The 18,706-nt window shown below is 35.2% G+C and overlaps 1 protein-coding gene and 1 pseudogene across 1 annotated transcript; both read right to left on the bottom strand.

The window, feature by feature from the left end:
• Positions 1–1,903: 1,903 nt before the first annotated feature.
• Positions 1,904–6,321, bottom strand: LOC102604424 (disease resistance protein RGA2-like; annotated as a pseudogene).
• A 1,261-nt stretch (positions 6,322–7,582) lies between these two features.
• On the bottom strand, positions 7,583–18,655 carry LOC102598852 (putative disease resistance protein RGA3). Its single transcript, XM_015311096.1, is given in 5 exon segments — positions 7,583–8,001; positions 8,003–10,160; positions 13,262–13,681; positions 15,009–17,552; positions 17,834–18,655. Coding segments are annotated over 5 exon segments (5,865 nt in total). The 5' UTR covers positions 18,261–18,655; the 3' UTR covers positions 7,583–7,685.
• Between the last annotated feature and the right edge of the window lie 51 nt (positions 18,656–18,706).

The raw sequence follows: 18,706 nt of genomic DNA, 5'->3' as shown, positions 1-18,706 counted from the left end.
AAGGTTATATTAGGTAGAGGTCCTACGGTAATGAAATGACGTGTGTTCTTTTAAAGTTAAGCATGGGTTGTATATGAATATATGTTGAGTATGTATATGGTTGGCTATGGTTTTATATGTGAACATTGACTTGTATTATGTCTCTTATACTTGTGAAGTGAAGGTTTTATCAAAATAATATGAAAGCATTTATTCCTTGTAAATGTCCGTTTTGGCATGTTTTTGCATGGTCATCATACTTAGTACTTAGTTGTGCTAATTCCATATTTCTCTATTTATTTTTTTACAAGTGTAGGTTCCGGAAAGTGAGCGGGTTCTATAGTAAGCTTGGAACTTGAAGTTCTTCCAAGATCTTGTGGTATGTCCTCATATGTCGAGGACAAGACTTTTCTATTCTAGTTTTATGATAAGGTTCTTGTAATAGACTTAATAGACTTCTTTTGATTGTAAAGGGCCGTGCCCCTAGTATGTTTTCATGTTTATGTCTAAGATGGCTAAGAGACTTAGTATTCCGCTTGTGTACTTTTGAATGATGTTTTTAAAAGTGACCTTTGAGTCTTATGGGATTTTATTTAAAGAGTTTTTAATTCCGCACTATTTTACATATCTAATGTGATGAATGCTAAGGGCTTGTATGAGACCTCCGAGAGGTCGAATACGCATGTTACGACTTGGTGGTGCTCTCGGGTCGTGACAGATAGGTTATTTAAAAGAGGGGTGATTTAATTATGGGCCGGATAGGTATTTTAAAAGTGGGTCGGATTGTTTAGGGGTATAAGCGACCCCTTTTCCTTTTAATATAAATGACACGTGGCAATTCCATTTGTCATTTAAAGAAATGTAAAATGAGTTGGAAATTTTCAGCAGGCCAACTAACGCCATAAGGGCATATATAGACCAAAAGTTGGACGGCGAGGGCATGAGTGAGCCAAACTTTAAACGGGGGGTATATCTAGACCTTTTCGAATAGTTTAGGGGTATATTTGACCATTTTCCCTAAATTAATTTAAAAAATATAATTAATTAATTTATAAATTAAAAGTGATCTGTTAATAAATGTGATAGTAACAAAAGAACAAAAATAAAGGTAAAATCCCTAAAAATGTGTAGGAGATAATTATGGTAGATTCTTTAATTATATCATTTAATAATAAAAATAAAATTAATAAAGTAAAATTAAATTAATTTATAAATAAAAAACTGATATGTTATAACCCGAAATTAAATTGTTATAAGCAATAATATTTTAAAAGTAGATTTAAAACCCGCAATAGTTCCCCTTAAATATATATGTGGGGTGATTTTTCATCAGTAAAAAGGCTTGGCCAAATTTCGATCTAAAAAAAAAGAGAGGGTGTAATTGCCTATTCAACGTTTTTAGTTTTTTCTTGTTTATATTTTCCTCATTTTTGCAATAGAATTTGATTGAATAGCATAAAACTCATTATGGTTAGATAATCGTATATTTATTTACGTACCAAAAAGATTCGTAAATCAACTCAAAATGGATCGAACTGGATGAATGTACGCCCAAATTCGATGTCCATCACTAAGTTTTATATTAAATGTAGTGGCACCCGTAATTTTCAAATTTTTGATCAGCCTCTGCAAGTAGACACTTAAACTTGCATAAAATTGAACAAATAATACATGTGTCCTATGTGGAGTCCCTACACATGCATCATATTTGCTAATTTGTTTCATCACTAATTTGACAAATTTGATTTTACCATTGCTGAATATAACAATGTCATTATCAACATAGCTTAAATTGTTAATCTGAGGCCCTTTGTTGTTTATGAAAAAGGAAACGAACTTCTCATTAGCTATAAGGTTGTACAAGGATCTTAAAAGAAATTCAACATTAGTGTTAGCCAATAATTACAACATTAACACAAATGGATCTTAGAAATGGTTGATTTGTTTTCAAAAGAAAAATCAGAAAATTACATCCAATGACAGGAACCAGAGAGACTGACAATTTACAAATAACTAATACATTCTCAAAGCGAATAATACAAATGGATTATTGATTTGTTTCAAAAAGAAAATTACATCCAATGAGAGAGAGACTCACAAACAAACAACCCTACAAACAATTACATCTAATGGGAGGAACCAAAAAGATTCACAAACAAAGAAAGAATTATAAATACTAATAGTCACGAATATGCAGATACGGAATGTGTGCAATTTTGTGCCAGTCTTCTCCTATTCCCTCCTCACACCGCTTGGCCAGTGTTGGACATCTCCTAATTGTTAAAGTTGTGAGGGCTGTTAGGTGCTGCAATCCCTCCGGTAAACATTTTAGCATCTTACAGGATGTAACAAATAACTCGGTGAGTGAAGTTAAACCTTTCACCCCTTCCTCTGGGAGACTCTCTAGTGCGTCACAGAAATAAATATCCAGATGCTTCAAAGCATTGAGACTAGCCAGGCTGGTAGGCAGCTCTTTGAGATTCTTAAAGTAAGAGATTTTCAAGTATTTGAGATTTGCAAGGTTTTTGAACATCTCTTCTGGGAGTGAAGTAGCTTCATAGTTATGGCTTATGTTGAGGGAAGTAAGAGCACTAAGATTAGATGTGGACCTCAAACTTGAGGCATCTGTCGCATAAACTTTCAATGAAGGGAGGGTCGGAATAACAAACATAGAGCACGATTTAATTGTCATCTCTTCAAGCACAGGGAATTGCTTTTCTCCTTCCTTTTTCAGCAATCCTTTTAGATTACTAAAGTCCCATATAACAAGTTTCCTCAAGGATGGAAACCTCCCAGAATCAACATCAACATCAACATACTCCACACACCCAGATTGTAACTCTAGACTTTCTAGACAAGGCAGCTCACCAAAGGGTGGTAAGCATGAGCAGTTTCTAGACACTCATGTGTCTACTTGTTCAAGTTTATACAAGTTTAAGTGCCTACTTGTGCATATCCAAAGTTGAAGGGCATAAATGTGAAATGAGGTCAAGTTAAAGGGCACATCTATATATTATGCCAAAGAAAAAAACTACAGTAGTTTGGCTGTTTAACAAAACACTCTTGGTAATATAGCTATTCCAGTAGTGTTTATCAGTGATACAATCTTTTGTGTTGTACTTAGTAGTTCAACTTTGTACATAAATAATAGTTTTGGGAATTTGTACTTTCTAGGATGAAATATTTTTTGTTTGACACTCCAGCTAAATACTAGTTTCCTTTTATCCACAATGAAGTCACTTGTACAATTTGCATCACCTATTCCTCCTGGCAGGAATGTTACCTGTGTGGGAGACTCAAGTCACAAACAAAGAAACAATTACAAATACTAATTGTTACGAATATCCAGATACGGAATGTGAGCAATTTTGTGCTAGTCTTCTCCTATTCCCTTCTCACACCGCTTGATCAGTGTTGGACATCCCCCAACTGTTAAACTTGTGAGGACTGTTAGGTGCTGCAATCCGTCCGGTAAACATTTTAGCATCTCACAGTCATAAACAGATAACAGAGTGAGTGAAGTTAAACCTTTAACCCCTTCCTCGGGGAGACTCTCTAGTAAATTAAAGAGATTTTCAAGTATTTGAGATTTGGAAAGCTTTTGAAAATCTCTTCTGCGAGCGAAGTTACTTCATTGTTATGGATAATATGGAGGGAAGTAAGATCCCTAAAGTAAGAAGAAAGGGTCGCATAAACAAACATATGGCAGTCAAAAATCGTCATCTGTTCAAGCACAGGGAATTGCTCTTCTCCTTCCTTTTTCGGCAATCCTTTCAGATTATGAAATTCGCCTATAAAAAGTTTTCTCAGAGATGGAAACCTTCTTCTTGTAGGGAATCCAGAATGAACATCATCACCCTCTTCAACATATTCCAAAGACCCCATTAATAACTCTAGACTTTCTAGACAAGGCAGCTCCCCAAAGGGAGGTAAGCCAGAGCAGTTTGCACAACTTCTAATTGTAATAGAGACAACATTTCTCAAAACTGAGTGATTCATCCAATCAGGGAAACGGAATCCTCTGAAGCCATTGATTGTTAAACAAGTCAGATTGGGATGTGGTTTGAGGGCTTCAATTACTCTAACTTCCTCTGATTCATATATATGTGGTCCTTTCCAACTCCAATTTCTGATTAAAGAGTGCAGATTCCCCTTTGTAGATAAATTGGCTTCTTTTGCCTCTGTATCATTCTTCACTCTCTCAAGATGTCTGATTTCAATTGAGCCATAGAGATTTACATCTCGTAGTTTACCAAGTTGATAACCTTTCTTCTGAATCCCCACAGCAAATCCACTTAGAGTCTTAAGGCATGTCAAAGATCCTATCCTTGGTGGCATAGAATTCAATTCATCGCAACCATGAAGTAAAAGATTTCGAGGAGTACCAAGTTTACTTGTTTCTTTTGGCAAACAACAAAGTTGACGGCAATTATGTAGATCAAGAGTCTGCAGATTTTGAAGCTTGCATTCAGCAACTCCTGAAGCTTCTTTTGAAGTGGAGCCAAGTCCATCTCACCAAGTAGTGGCCTTCCTTCAATAGATTCTACAATTGCCTTTATTAACCTCTTCTCATCAAAATCTTCCGAGACACAAATCCATATTTTGGAATGGAAATGCTCAGTAACTCTCTGGTCATTGAAGACCATTTGGGCAAGAGTCGTTTTTCCTAGTCCCCCCATATCAAGTATTGGGAGGACTGAAAAGTGTTGGGCATCACTAACATTGTTTATCAGGATTTTCACTATCTCATCTTCCTCTTTGTCTCTTCCATAAACTTGCGGTTTGGTTAATACAGAACCTGGTGCAAGCAATGTCCACATGAGAATACTATTACATTCAAACTCATTAGGAGACAGCAGAAAATAGAGAATATTTTTGCACAATATACTCCTGTTCTATCAGAAATACTTTAAATATATACCTATAGTTATACTTTTGGTCCAAATTAAATATATATCTCTCCCATTATTCTTTCAGTCCAAATATACCCATCCTTTATTCTTTGGGACAAATTTGCCCTTAATCTTGACGGAATGACACGTGACAGGCACATAATCAAATAATTCACCCCCCAATGCTTTTAGGTTGCTCCTCCGTGTCATGATTTGAATTTGGTAGCGTTATTAGAGGATGATATTGTCACTCTCTTCCAACTTAATAAGTTTCTATTCTATTTGTAATTTTATTGTTTTTGATAATATTCCATTATGGCACCTTGATATTATTTTGCTGAACTTGATACTCTAACGAAAGAAATGAACGATGGAATTCTATGCTCCAACTTTATTCCCTATATTTCACTCGGAAAGAAATCCAGCGTAATCACTAACAAGGAGAAACATGCCTAATCATTTTTTTTCTTTGTTAGACAAAATTTACACTCAGCTGTCTGGAAAGGCTACCGTCGTTGGGATTAACATGCCCTGTTTTTTATGGGATTAAGGACCCAAGTGCAGCACATAGAGAAACAGAATAGAAGAAAACCTCTTTTCTCTGAGCTGCTTTGTTAAGAAAAGCAAAACGGATCGAGTGTTCCAAGTTTATAGGTAAAGAAAAGAATTCAAAGCAAAGGGAATGGGTAGTGGATGAGTTAAACAGGTGGATTTCTAAAGAAGGGTATATTCGGATCGAAAGTATAACGAGAGGTATATTTAAACTATTTACGATAGTACATGAGTATATTTGACCCTTTTCTGAATTTGATAATTGCCAAAAAAATGAATATAAACTAAGTTGTTGTAATACTAATTTAAGATGAGTACCTGTTTCCCGTCTAACAGCTTGTCTCTCTATAATTTTTTCGTGCAAATGAAAATTCTTTCTTTCCTCTGAAATTGCATTTAGGTTTTTCATCACTTGGTCCATCCTTTTCCCGACCTTGTGACGGAAAGGGATAACGTTTGGATGATAACGGCCATATGCAGACTGGGAGAATCATGTGGCCTTAGTTTTATATTCATCCAAGATGTCATCGACTTCATATGTAGCAGCGTTGAGTTTTTGCAACCAATTTTCTAGTGGCTTGTTGTTGTTTTGCTTCTCCTGAGCATCTTCAAGGACGGCTTGGATTGTAGAGAATATGCTTGAAAGCCTTTGGAATTCATTTTGAAAACCAAAAAGCAATACAAGTTCCCCTTTGAGGAAAGAAGTAAGATTGTCTATCAGAACTTTAACGAAAGCTTCAGCCATATCAGATATGTGGAGTATATAGAATTGTAAACAATGAATAGCTAGAATGGGAATTGTAAACAATGAATGTGTAATTGGTAATTGGTTTGCATATTCTGGAAACTGCTAGCTAGTTTCATATCTGTCTTTTCTTGTGGAGTTGGTTTGTCAATAAAAGTAAGAAGCACACTTTGTTTTTTTCAATTCAATATTCAATCATTTAGCTTTATCTGCAGAATTTTTTTTCAAAAGAACACCACTTTTTATCTTGCCAATTTCTCAATTAGTCCAACTTATTGAATGTGTAAATTTGGTGGTGGTACCTAAATTAATGTTTTGCTGTATAAAATGTTTACAATGCTTAAGAACGTAAAGTGTATTGAATGTGAATTAAAGTCATGATAAAGGAATTAACTCTAACACAAAGTTAAGTTGAAAGCTTGTATTAAGTTTTCGCATTAGTTTATACAAGTGTCAAATTCAAACAAGCATATCTCTTAGACTATGAAGAATTACGTGGACCATAATCTCTCAAATGAAAGCCCTTGTCAACCATCCAACTGTTATTCAATTCGAATCTAGATCAAGAAGTTATGATCATTTTAGTGAAGCACTATCAAACAGCCAAAGTCCCGATCGAATCACTTAAGTGGATTTTACGGACTGCTGAAAGTAAGAAGCACAAAGGTTAAGCTGATGGAGTTGTAATAATTACAAACTCAATTATTCCACCACGGGGCCTCCATGTTTCTCAATTATTTGATTTTGTTTTTCAATCCAATAACCAACGGTTGCTTTTGATTTCAAACATTTTTTTGGCATCTCTTTTATTCAGGCGTAATGTTTCCACAAAAACGTTTTTCAAAAAAAAAAAAAAACACTGCTTTTTTATCTTGTCAATCTCTCACTCTCAATCTTTTACCAAATTTATCTTCTTCGACCTCTTGGAAGAAAGACCTCAAAAATATAAAATTCTTTCCATACTTCATTACCAACCAAATTTTCTTATGATAAAAGAAAACCGTGTTCCATCCAGAGAGTGGTGAGATATTTCTTTTTCCATTTTTTGGTCTTTTAGGAATCAAGTGGACGGTGATGATAACATACTCCGTCTCAAAAGCACACAGTTTCTCTAGTTGTCAACTTGGTGCTTCCTTTGCCATTCCTTTGAGTATATGCTTTTGAAAAATGAAACAAAAATCTTTCTTGATACGTGGTACACCAAACAAGAAGCTAAATAGCTAAGCCAGTCACCGATGTGATTTGGCGTCTTTTCCATGTGACACAACATTTATTCAGGAAGTGATGATAATCAACAACATTACTGTTCGCCAAACATTAACAAGTATAATACAAATGGATCTTACAAATCATTGATTTGTTTTCAAAATAAAATCAGAAAATTACATACAAATAAGAAGTAATAGATTCTCAAAGCGTATAATACATATAGATTGTTGATTTGTTTCCAAAAGAAAATTGCATCCAATGAGAGAGACTCACAAACAAACATCCCTACAAACAATTACAAATAGTACTTAGGAATGCATTTTCACATTAGGAATGTGTGCAATTTTGTGCCAGTCTTGTCCTATTCCCTTCTCGCACAGCTTTTCCACTATTGGACAACGAGTAATTGTTAAAGTTTTGAGGGCTGTTAGGTGTTGCAATCCCTCCGGTAAACATTTTAGCATCTTACAGTATTCAACAAATAACTTTGTGAGTGAAGTTAAACCGTCCAGCCCTTCCTCAGGGAAACTCTCTAGTGCGTCACAATGGTCAATTGTCAGACTCTGCAAAGCATTGAGACTAGCCAGACTGGTAGGCAGCTCTTTGAGATTCTTAAAGAAAGAGATTTGCAAGGTTTTTGAACATCTCTTCTGGGAGTGAAGTAGCTTCTTTGCTATCCCTAATGTTGAGGGAAGTAAGAGCCCTAAGATTAGATATGGACCTGAAACCTGTTGCATCTTCCTCGCACACAAGTTCCAATTTCTTGACACAAGAAAGGGTAGGAATAACAAACACAGGGCACTTCTCAATCTTCATCTGTTTAAGCACAGGGAATTGGTCTTCTCCTTCCTTTTTCAGCAATCCTTTCAGAGATGGAAACCTTCTTCTTGTGGGGAATCCAGAATCTTCAACATACTCCACCTCCACAGACCCGTCTTGTAACTCTAGACTTTCTAGACAAGGCAGCTCACCAAATGGTGGTAAGCACGAGCAGTTTTCACAACCGTTAGTTAGAATAGAGACATCATTTCTCAAAGCTGAGTGATTTATCCAGTCTGGGAGACAGAATCCTCTGAAGCCACTGATTGTTAAAGATTTCAAATTGGGGTGTGGTTTGAGGGCTTCAAGCACTTTAACTTCTTCTGATTCATACCTATGCGTTCCATTCCAAATCATGCTTAATGAATGCAGATTCAATTTTGTAGATAAGTTGGCCTCTTTTGCCTCCATATCCCTCTTAACTCTCTCAAGATGTGTGATTGAAATTGCACCACGGAGGTTTAAATTTCTTAGTTCACCAAGTTGATAACCTTTCCTCTCGCCCACTACAAAGCAATCTAGAGTCTTAAGGCATGTCAAAGATCCTATCCTTGGTGGCGTACAAGTCAATTTATTGCAATCATTAAGTAAAAGATTTCAGAGACTACCAAGTTTACTTGTTTCTTTTGGCAAACAACAAAGTGACCTGCAGCCATGTAGATCAAGAGTCTGCAGATTCTGAAGCTTGCATAACTGCTTTGGAAGACTACGAATTATAAGATTGCCAGACAAGTCCAGGTATCTTAAATGTCCTAGATCTCCAATGGAAGAGGGTAACGACTCAAAGTGTAATTTACTTAGATTAAGCACCCTCAACGAGACAAACTTTTGCAAGAGATAAGGAGGTTTAAAAGGCACCAATTCAGCAAAACCAATAGGCATTCTATGTGGGTAAAATCTTTCAATTAATTCGCGGATATTGCTGCTTGATGCGCTTGCCGAAAACAGAGATGTAGCCAAATCATGGATGAGATCATGCATCTTGAAATAAGTATTACCATATCTAACATCAATCTCTTGGAAAAAAGACCTCAAGTATAATTCATTCCATACTTCATTACCCATATCCTCTAGCTCCAAGCTTCTTCTCGATAAAAGAAAGCCATGTGCCATCCAGAGAGAGATTACCTTCTTTTTTTCCATTTTGGTGTCCTTTGGGAATACTGCACAATACGCAAAGCATTGTCTCAAATCAAGTGGAAGATGATGATAACTAAGCCTTAAGATAGGCAAAATAGACCTTTCCTCTTGAGGTAAATTCCAAATATCATTGTCTCTCACATGTTCCCATTCTCTTTCTTCTCTCTTGAAGCGCAAAATACCTCCAAGAGTCTTGGTTGCTAGAGGCACACCACCACTTTTTTTCACAATCTCCTTTCCGATAGCCACAAGGTTGGGATTTATTTCTTGGTGTCCAAATGCACATTGCATGAACAACAACCAACAATCTGCTTGAGACAAATTTGACAACCGGAATGGTTGCAAAGTTCCCATAATTGATCCAACCTTTTCAAGACGAGTAGTGGTTAAAACAGAAGCACCACTTGCTCCAACCTTCAAGACTTGTCTTAAATTAGCCCACTTATCTTGATCTTCATTCCAAACATCATCTAAGACAAGCAAGTATCTTTTTCCATTCAGGAACTCTTGAAGCTTCATTTGAAGTGGAGCCAAGCCCATGTCACCAAGTGACATTCTTTCAATAAATTCTACAATTTCCTTTATCAACCTCTTCTCATCAAAATCATCGGAGACACAAATCCATATTTTGGGATGGAAATGCTCAGTTACTCTCTTATCGTTGAAGACCATTTGCGCAAGAGTCGTCTTTCCTAGTCCCCCCATACCAACTATTGGGAGGACTGAAAGGTGTTGGGTATCACTAACATTGTTTATCAGGATTTTCACTATCACATCTTCCTCTTTTTCTCTTCCATAAACTTGTGGTTCAGTCAAAACAGAACCTGGTCAAAGGTAATTACAAGATTTTAATTTTTTATGTTGTATGTTTAAAGTAATTTACAAAATATGCACATGAGGAAATGGGGAGAAGGCGTAATGGAGATGAGCCAAGTCCGTAAAGGAATTATAAGGTTAACAAAGAGTAATAAGCTTTTTTTTCCCTTTCTACCATAATGTGTGAATATATGATTAATGTTTATTAAATTTTGGGAAAATGCATAAGTACCCCCAACATATGCCCCAAATCCCAAAGACACACTTATACTATACTAAGGTCTTATTACCTCTCGAACTTATTTTATAAATAATTTTCTACCCCTTTTTGGCCTACGTGGCACTATCAGGCAGATAGCTTGAAAAAATTGTCAACACACGTTGGGCCCAGAAGATAGTGTCACGTAGGCCGAAAAGGGGTAGAAAATTATTTATAAAATAAGTTCGAGAGGTAATAAGACCTTAGTATAGTATAAGTGTGTCTTTGGGATTTCGGGCATAGGTTGGGGGTACTTATGCATTTTCCCTTAAATTTAGGTAAAATAGTCTGATATACTCTTCAATTTTGTCATATAGAGTTGATATGCCATATTTATAAAGTAAATCACATATATTTCTACCGTTATAAAAGTGATTCACATATGTCCTTACCGTTATAAAAGGGGCTCACACATACCTTTTTATCTAATAGAAGTGAAAAATTAATTTTAATTTACTTTTGTGATTTTTAATTTTAAGAAAATTCATGTAGGGTATATATGATCCTTATCGCACAAGTTTTTTTTTTTTGACTTTATTTATTATCATTATTTGAGCTTCTTATTCTCTTTTTTTTTTTCTTTCATTCTTTAAGAAGTAAAAATATTAGAAATAAAAAAAACGTGTGAATTGAAAAAAAGAAAAAAGTAGCAAAATATTGTTAAAAAATTGGGACATATACGATAAATTTAACAAGAAAGTTTCTGAATTCAATTTCAAGTTGTATATCAGAATTTTCAAGAATTTGAAAAACAACAAGTTAAATTTGTATTTATAGCCAAATACAATCCCTATTTTCAAGTATTATTCCACTTTGAAAACGAAAGTTACCAACGCCTATAATACAAAGTAGTTTTTATTGTAAAATTTGAAAAAGTCATTTCAGCCATATTTCATTGTGAAGTTTGAAAAAGTTAGTTTTTATTTTTAAAGTGCAAAATGATATTCGAAAATTGGAGTTATTTTTCTACCAAGAATACAAATAGGAGTTGTTTTTTACTTTTTGTGATTAGTTGGAGTGAAAACACATTTTGTTACTTTTCAAATTCTTGAAAATTATGCAACTCCAAAATTTTATGACCAGACATATTTTCAAAGTTCAACTCCCCCAAAAGTAAAAATATTTCATGAACAAACTCTCCTTAATAACATCAAGAGATGGGGAGGGTGGGGAAGTTAATTAATCTCTATTGAATATATATTTAAGGGAAAAGATTTATCCAACTCTTGGTACATTTTCAATGTTCAATGTTGCAGGCATATATTCATTTTAAAAAGTTAATTCTTTGTCACTCTCTGATAATCTTTATAGGATGTGAGTAGGTTATGAATATCACATCAAGTCACTAAATAATCATGACTTATCTTTTACATTTAATTTTATGTTAGGTGCTTTGATTTTTTTAATTTTCTATTGCAAAAGTATAACCTCCAAAGTAATATATCACAACTTAATTTTCTCTTCTCCCAATGTCCTCTATAAAAATATGAGATTCTTAATATTAATGAATCGTACATGACACAAATATACATTAGGTGAGTGGCAGTACGGGCACCAAATACCAAAAAAAAAACTCTAACTTCTATATTTCGTGCATAATTATGTTAGAATATAATTTAAGTATTTTTTTCAGCCTGATTTACAATAAATATATCTTTATTTTTTTATTTTTACTGCAACATTATTTATACATAAAGAAAGTCACATAGTTTATGATCAAGTAAACTTAATATTGTTGGTTGAACCAATAGTTATTGCTATAAAAATAATTGAATTTAGTATGAAGCTATGATAATTCGATTGTCAATTAATTGACAATATTCACATCAACTTTTATGTTCCTCCTTTTTTATTAATTGTTTTAAATTTTAATTGTAGATTGAGAATGACTCTTTAGCAATTTTTCTAAGTAGGCAATCTCAAGATCGTAACTTAATTTGTGTTTCTCTTTTTTATTACATTATTTATTAGAATATTTATCAAATAATATAGGGAAAAGGTACAAGTACCCCGCTAGACTATAACCGAAATCTCAGAGACACACCTTAACTAAACCAAGGTCTTATTACCCCTGAACTTATTTTTTTTGTAATTTTGTGCACCTTTTTGGCTTACGTGGCATTCAAATATCTCCCACGCGCCTCAATTGCGTGGAGTCACGGAATGTGCCACGTAAGACAAAAAGGTGTACAAAATTACAAAAAAAAAATAAGTTTAGGGGGTAATAGGACCTTAGTTTAGTTAAGGTGTGTCTCTGGAATTTCGGTCATAGTCTAGGGGTACTTGTGCCTTATCCCAATAATATATTAATTATTCAAAAATATATTTAATCTTCTCTTATAACCACGGGAACAAGTACACTAAGCAGGATTTCCTAAGCTTTTCTCATTTATGAAATTACTTAGTAATCATTGAGTAGCCCTGTATTGAATTCACAATTTTGTTTGTCATTTTTAAATGGCATAATACATAAATATGCTCATTAACTTGTTTTCAAATTATATTTATGTCCTCAAACTTTGAGTTTGCACAAGTAGACACTTAACCTTTTATAAAGTTAAATAAATAGACACACGCGTTCTACGTAGCATCCTACTTGACAATTTGGGTTCTATATGGTGTCCTATGTGTACTATGTCACGTAGGACTCATGTGTCTATTTGTTCAACTTTATACAAGTTCAAGCGTTTACTTGTTCACACCCAAAGTTGAAAGTCATAAATATGAAATGAGGTTAAGTTAAAAGACAAGATGTCCACCATGGATCCCCCTCCCCCCCAAAACCCAAACATACACATGAATTTGATAATTGCCAAAAAATGAATTGTAATACTAATTTAAGATGAGCACCTGTTTCCCGTATAGCTGTTTGTCTCTCTATAATCATTTCTTGCAAATGAAAATCCATTCTTTCCTTAGCAATTGCATCTAGTTTCTCCGTCATCTCTTTCATCCTTTTCCCAATCTTATGGCGGAAGGTGATTATCCCGGGATGATAGCGTCCTAATCGAGACTGCCTGAATCTTGCTGCCTCATTTTTACATTCGTCCAATATGTCATCAACTTTATATGCAGCAGCATTGAGTTTCTGTAACCAGTTTTTAATCGCCTTGTCCTTTAGTTGCTTCATCTGAGCATCTTCAAGCACAGCTTGGATTGTAGAAAACCTGCTCGAAAGATTTTCAAACTCATTTTCAAAACCGAAAAGCAATGAAAGTTCCCCTTCAAGGAAAGAAGTGATATTTTCAATCACAATTTGAAGGAAAGCTTCTGCCATATGTGTAGAGTGAAATTAAATTGTAACACAAATAAACAATGAGTTCAAAATTATTGCTTTGTGTGCCATGAATAATTACTTGTTATAAATACACTAATGGGAGATCAATAAATATATACTTTTCGTGTCATGAAAATTGCATATGGAATCTCAATATACTTTGCTTTCCCTTTAATTTGTAGGAAAAAAAGGATAAATATATCTCCAAACTACGTAAATGGTATGCAAATACCTTTCGTCATATTTCTGGGACATTGGTGCCATGTCATCCAAAAACTATAGTATATATGTCCTTCACTCTAACGGAAAACTAAATAAGGACACGTGGCACAATCTTATCCGTCAATCCAATATTTAATAAATGTCGGGTCAGTGGATATGATTATGACACGTGATGTCCGTTAGTATATATGCTCTAGTTTTTGGACGACATGGACACCAATGTCCCAAAAGTATGACGAGGGTATCTGCATCATTTACGATAATTCGGATGTATATTTGTGCTTTTTCCCTAATTTGTATGCCAAAATCTTCTACATGTAGCTTTTACTTTGTAAGTAGATACTCCCTATTTCCAATTTATATGAGTTATTTTTCTTTTTAGTCCGTCCCAAAAAGAATAACACATTTCTATACTAAGTAACATTTAACTTTAAATTGTCCATTTTACCCTTAATGAAATGATTTATAGTCACACAAATTTTTATTATTCATTTCGGACCACAAGTTTTAAAAGTCTTCCTTTTTTTCTTAAATTTCGTACCGAGTCAAACTATCTCACGTAAAATGGGACGGAGGAAGTATATGGGATCTATTCCTAGTATGCAAAAAAAAAAAAAATGATGCCTCAGAATATTAGAAAGCAAATTAGGAAAACCTCTTTGCCTCTTTGGTTGGAAAGGAATATAAGTTGCTTTGAGAATTGGAAGAATCATTTAGCTAGTGTGAAGAGTAGATCTCTTCAAAATGTTTACTTTTGGAGTAGGACAAGTATAATAATCCTTTTATGATTTTCTTGCAATATGACCCGTTTAACCATAACAATTAGGGCTCTAACAATTATTCACTTTTTTTCCAAATATAGCTTGACGTTGTATTTGAAATTTGAAAAACACTCCTCTATCCCGTTTGAAACTAATAACGAATTAACTTCAGCAATAATCTTGGCAAATCGTTAAGAGCTTATCATCTACATTTGAGAGCTTAACTATGCTTTCACTTATCATATACATTCCGAATTTCAGCTTCATATCAGCCAACAGAAATGTTGAAAACAAAGAACTTCAGAAAGAAAAGAAAAAAAAACAGATCAAGACTAACCAATATACACATTTGATATGTGAGCAATTTTGTGCCAGTCCTCTCCAATTCCCCTCTCACACCGCTTTGCCACTTCTGGACAGCCAGTAACTCTTAAACTTGTGAGGCCTGTTAGGTTCTGCAATCCCTCCGGTAAACATTTTAGCATGTTACAGTGTTCAACAAATAACTCCGTGAGTGAAGTTAAACCTTCCAGCCCTTCCTCGGGGAGACTCTCTAGTGCGTAACAATAACGAATATCCAGACACTTCAAATTATTGAGACTAGCCAAGCTGGTAGGCAGCTCTTTGAGATTCTCCAAGTAAGAGACACTCAAGTATTTGAGATTTTCAAGGCTTTTGAACATCTCTTCTAAGAGTGAAATCACTGTGTGGTTACTGAAAATCTTGAGTGATGTAAGAGTGCTAAGATTAGATATGGAGCTCAAACCTCTTGCATCTGCCTCCCCCCAAATTTCTAATTTCTTCACAGAAGAAAGGGTTGGAAAAACAAACATAGGGCAATCAGAAATCTTCATCTCTTCAAGCACAGGGAATTGCTCTTCTCCTTCCATTCTCTGCAATCCTTTCAGATTACAAAAGCCACCTATATGAAGTTTTCTCAGGGATGGAAACCTTCTTCTTGTGGGGAATCCAGAATCTTCAACATACTCCACCTCCACAGACCCGTCTTGTAACTCTAGACTTTCTAGACAAGGCAGCTCACCAAAGGGTGGTAAGCACGAGCAGTTTTCACAACCGTTAATTAGAATAGAGACAACCTTTTTCAAAACTGAGTGATTCATCCAGTCTGGGAGACAGAATCCACAGAAGTCAATGATTTCTAAATATTTCAGATTGGGATGTGGTTTGAGGGCTTCAAGCACTTTAACTTCTTCGGATTCATATCAGTGTGGTCCATCCCAACTCATGCTTAAAGAGTGCAGATTTGCTTTTGCAGATAAATTGGCTTCTTTTGCCTCCATATCGTTTTTCACTCTCTCAAGATGTGTGATTGAAATTGCACCACGGAGGTTTAAATTTCGTAGTTCACCAAGTTGATAACCTTTCCTCTCGCCCACAAGAAAGTAACTTAGTGTCTTAAGGCATGTCAACAATCCTATTCTTGGTGGCATAGCAGTCAATGGACAGTGATCAAATACAAGATTCCGGAGACTACCAAGCTTGCTTATTTGTTTCGGCAAACAAGAAAGTGACTGGCAATTATGTAGATCAAGAGTCTGCAGATTTTGAAGCCTGCACAACCTCTTTGGAAGACTACAAATTTTATTACCAGACAGGTCAAAGTATCTTAAATTTACTAGATCTCCAACGGAAGACGATAACTGTTCAAATTCTGAGTTACTTAGATTAAGCACCCTTAACGAGACAAACCTTTTAAAGAGCGAAGGAGAGTAAGAAGACACCACTTCGGAGAAACCAATGGACATCATATCTTTATAATCTGTTACAATGAACATCATATCTTCATCATCTTTTACATTTATTTGGCGGATACTTCTGCTTGATGCGCTTGCTGAAAACATAGATGTAGCCAAATCATGGATGAGATCATGCATCTTGAAATAAGTTTTACCAGATTTAACTTCAATCTCTTGGAAAAAAGACCTCAAATATAATTCATTCCATACTTCATTGCCCACATCCTCTAGCTCCATGTTTCCTTTTGATAAAAGAAAACTGTGTGCCATCCAGAGAGCGATGAGATATTCCTTTTCTATTTTGGTGCCCTTTGGGAATACCGCGCAATATGCAAAACATTGTCTCAAATCAAGTGGAAGATGATGATAACTCAGCCTCAGGGCAGGCAAAACAGAATTTTCATCTTGAGGTAAATTCCAAATCTCACTATCTCTCACATGTTCCCATTCACTTTCTTCCCTCTTCAAGCATAAAAGACCTCCAAGAGTCTTGGCTGCTAGAGGCACACCCCCACATTTCTTCACAATCTCCTTTCCGATTTCCATAAGTTTAGGACTTGTTTCGGTTTGGTGGCCAAATGCACGTTGCTTGAACAACAACCAACAATCTTCTTGAGATAAATTTGATAACTGATATAGTTGCAAAGTTCCCATAATTGATCCAATCTTTTCAAGGCGAGTAGTAATTAGAATTGAAGCACCACTTGCTCCAATCTTCAATACTGCTCTAAGATTATCCCACTTTTCTTGATCTTCATTCCAAACATCATCCAAAACAAGAAAGTATCTTTTTCCGTTCAACAACTCCTGAAGCTTTTTCTGGAGCGGAGCCAAGTCCATGTCACCCAGTGACTTTCCTTCAATAGATTCTACAATTGCCTTAATCAACCTCTTCTCATCAAAATCATCTGAGACACAAACCCATATCTTTAGATTGAAATGCTCAGTAACTCTCTGATCATTGAAGACCATTTGGGCTAGAGTCGTCTTTCCTAGTCCCCCCATACCAAGTATTGGGAGTACTGGAACTTCTTCGGAATCACTAGCATTGTTTATCAAGATTTTCACTATCTCATCCTCTTCTTTGTCCCTTCCATTAACTTTTGGCTCAGTTAAAACAAAACCTGCTCCAAACAAGAATGTTGTTACATTCAAGCTCATTAGGAGTCAACAGAAAATAGAGAAGATATTTGCACAGTAGGGGGGAGTTGAAGTGAAGGATTGAGAAAATCATGCTGAGTGAGTGAGACAGAGATTAAGATTAGAGAAAATCTTTGAAACTTTCCCTCAGCTTAAAAACACACATGACTTTGATAATTGCCAAAAATAAAAATGAATATAAATTCCTTCGTTTCTCTGCAATTTGTAATACTTAGTTGTTTTAAAATAAAATTAAGATGAGCACCTGTTTGCCGTCTAGCAGCTTGTCTCTCTATAATCCTTTCATCCAAATGAAAATTCCTCCGTTCCTCTGCAATTGCATCTAGTTTTTCCATCATTTCTTTCATTCTTTTTCCCACCTTGTAACAGAAAGTGATGGTCCGTGGATGATAATGCCTCAATACAGCCTGCTTGAATCTTGCTGCCTCAGTTTTACAGTCATCCAAGATGTCATCAACTTCATATGCAGCAACGTTGAGTTTCTGTAACCAGTTCTTTATTGCCTTGTACTTCAGTTGCTTCTCTTGAGCATCTTCTAGCACAGCTTGGATCATTGAAAACATACTTGAAAGTTTTTTAAACTCCTTCTCGAAACCAAAAACCAATCCAAGTTCCCCTTGGATGAAAAAAGTGAGATCATCTAGCAGAACTTGAAGGAAAGCTCCAGCCATATGTTGAATTCACTATAAAATATACTAGATTACTGGAATTGTAACACAAAATTATGCAAGTAAACAATGAATCTATATTCTTGAAACAAAGTAAGATGTTGGAATGAAATATGGACAGTTCAAAGTTGACTTGAGCAGGGCATGGACTTGTAATAATTAATATATTATCTTTTCTTGTGGTTGGTGATCAACTTTGTGCATATTGATTAATCTACCAATAACTTAATGCCTTCAACTAGCTATTTTGGACCCATTCAAATAGTCATCCATTCAACTACTTGTACCAAAAAAGACTCAAGTCCCTTCATATACACAAGGACAGTAGCCTTCTCTGACTAGCTATTTTCCTGGAGGATCAAGAACCGTTTGAACGGCGTTGGAAATTCATTATATCCCGACAGCTTTCCGATGGAATGGGACATCAGAAATTGGCAAGTTTCTGGTAG

Source organism: Solanum tuberosum, unplaced genomic scaffold (genome assembly GCF_000226075.1).
Source record: "Solanum tuberosum cultivar DM 1-3 516 R44 unplaced genomic scaffold, SolTub_3.0 scf00144, whole genome shotgun sequence".
Classification (NCBI taxonomy): domain Eukaryota; kingdom Viridiplantae; phylum Streptophyta; class Magnoliopsida; order Solanales; family Solanaceae; genus Solanum; species Solanum tuberosum.
The sequence above is the reverse complement of the archived record's forward strand: the minus strand, read 5'-3'. Positions and strand labels throughout refer to the sequence as shown.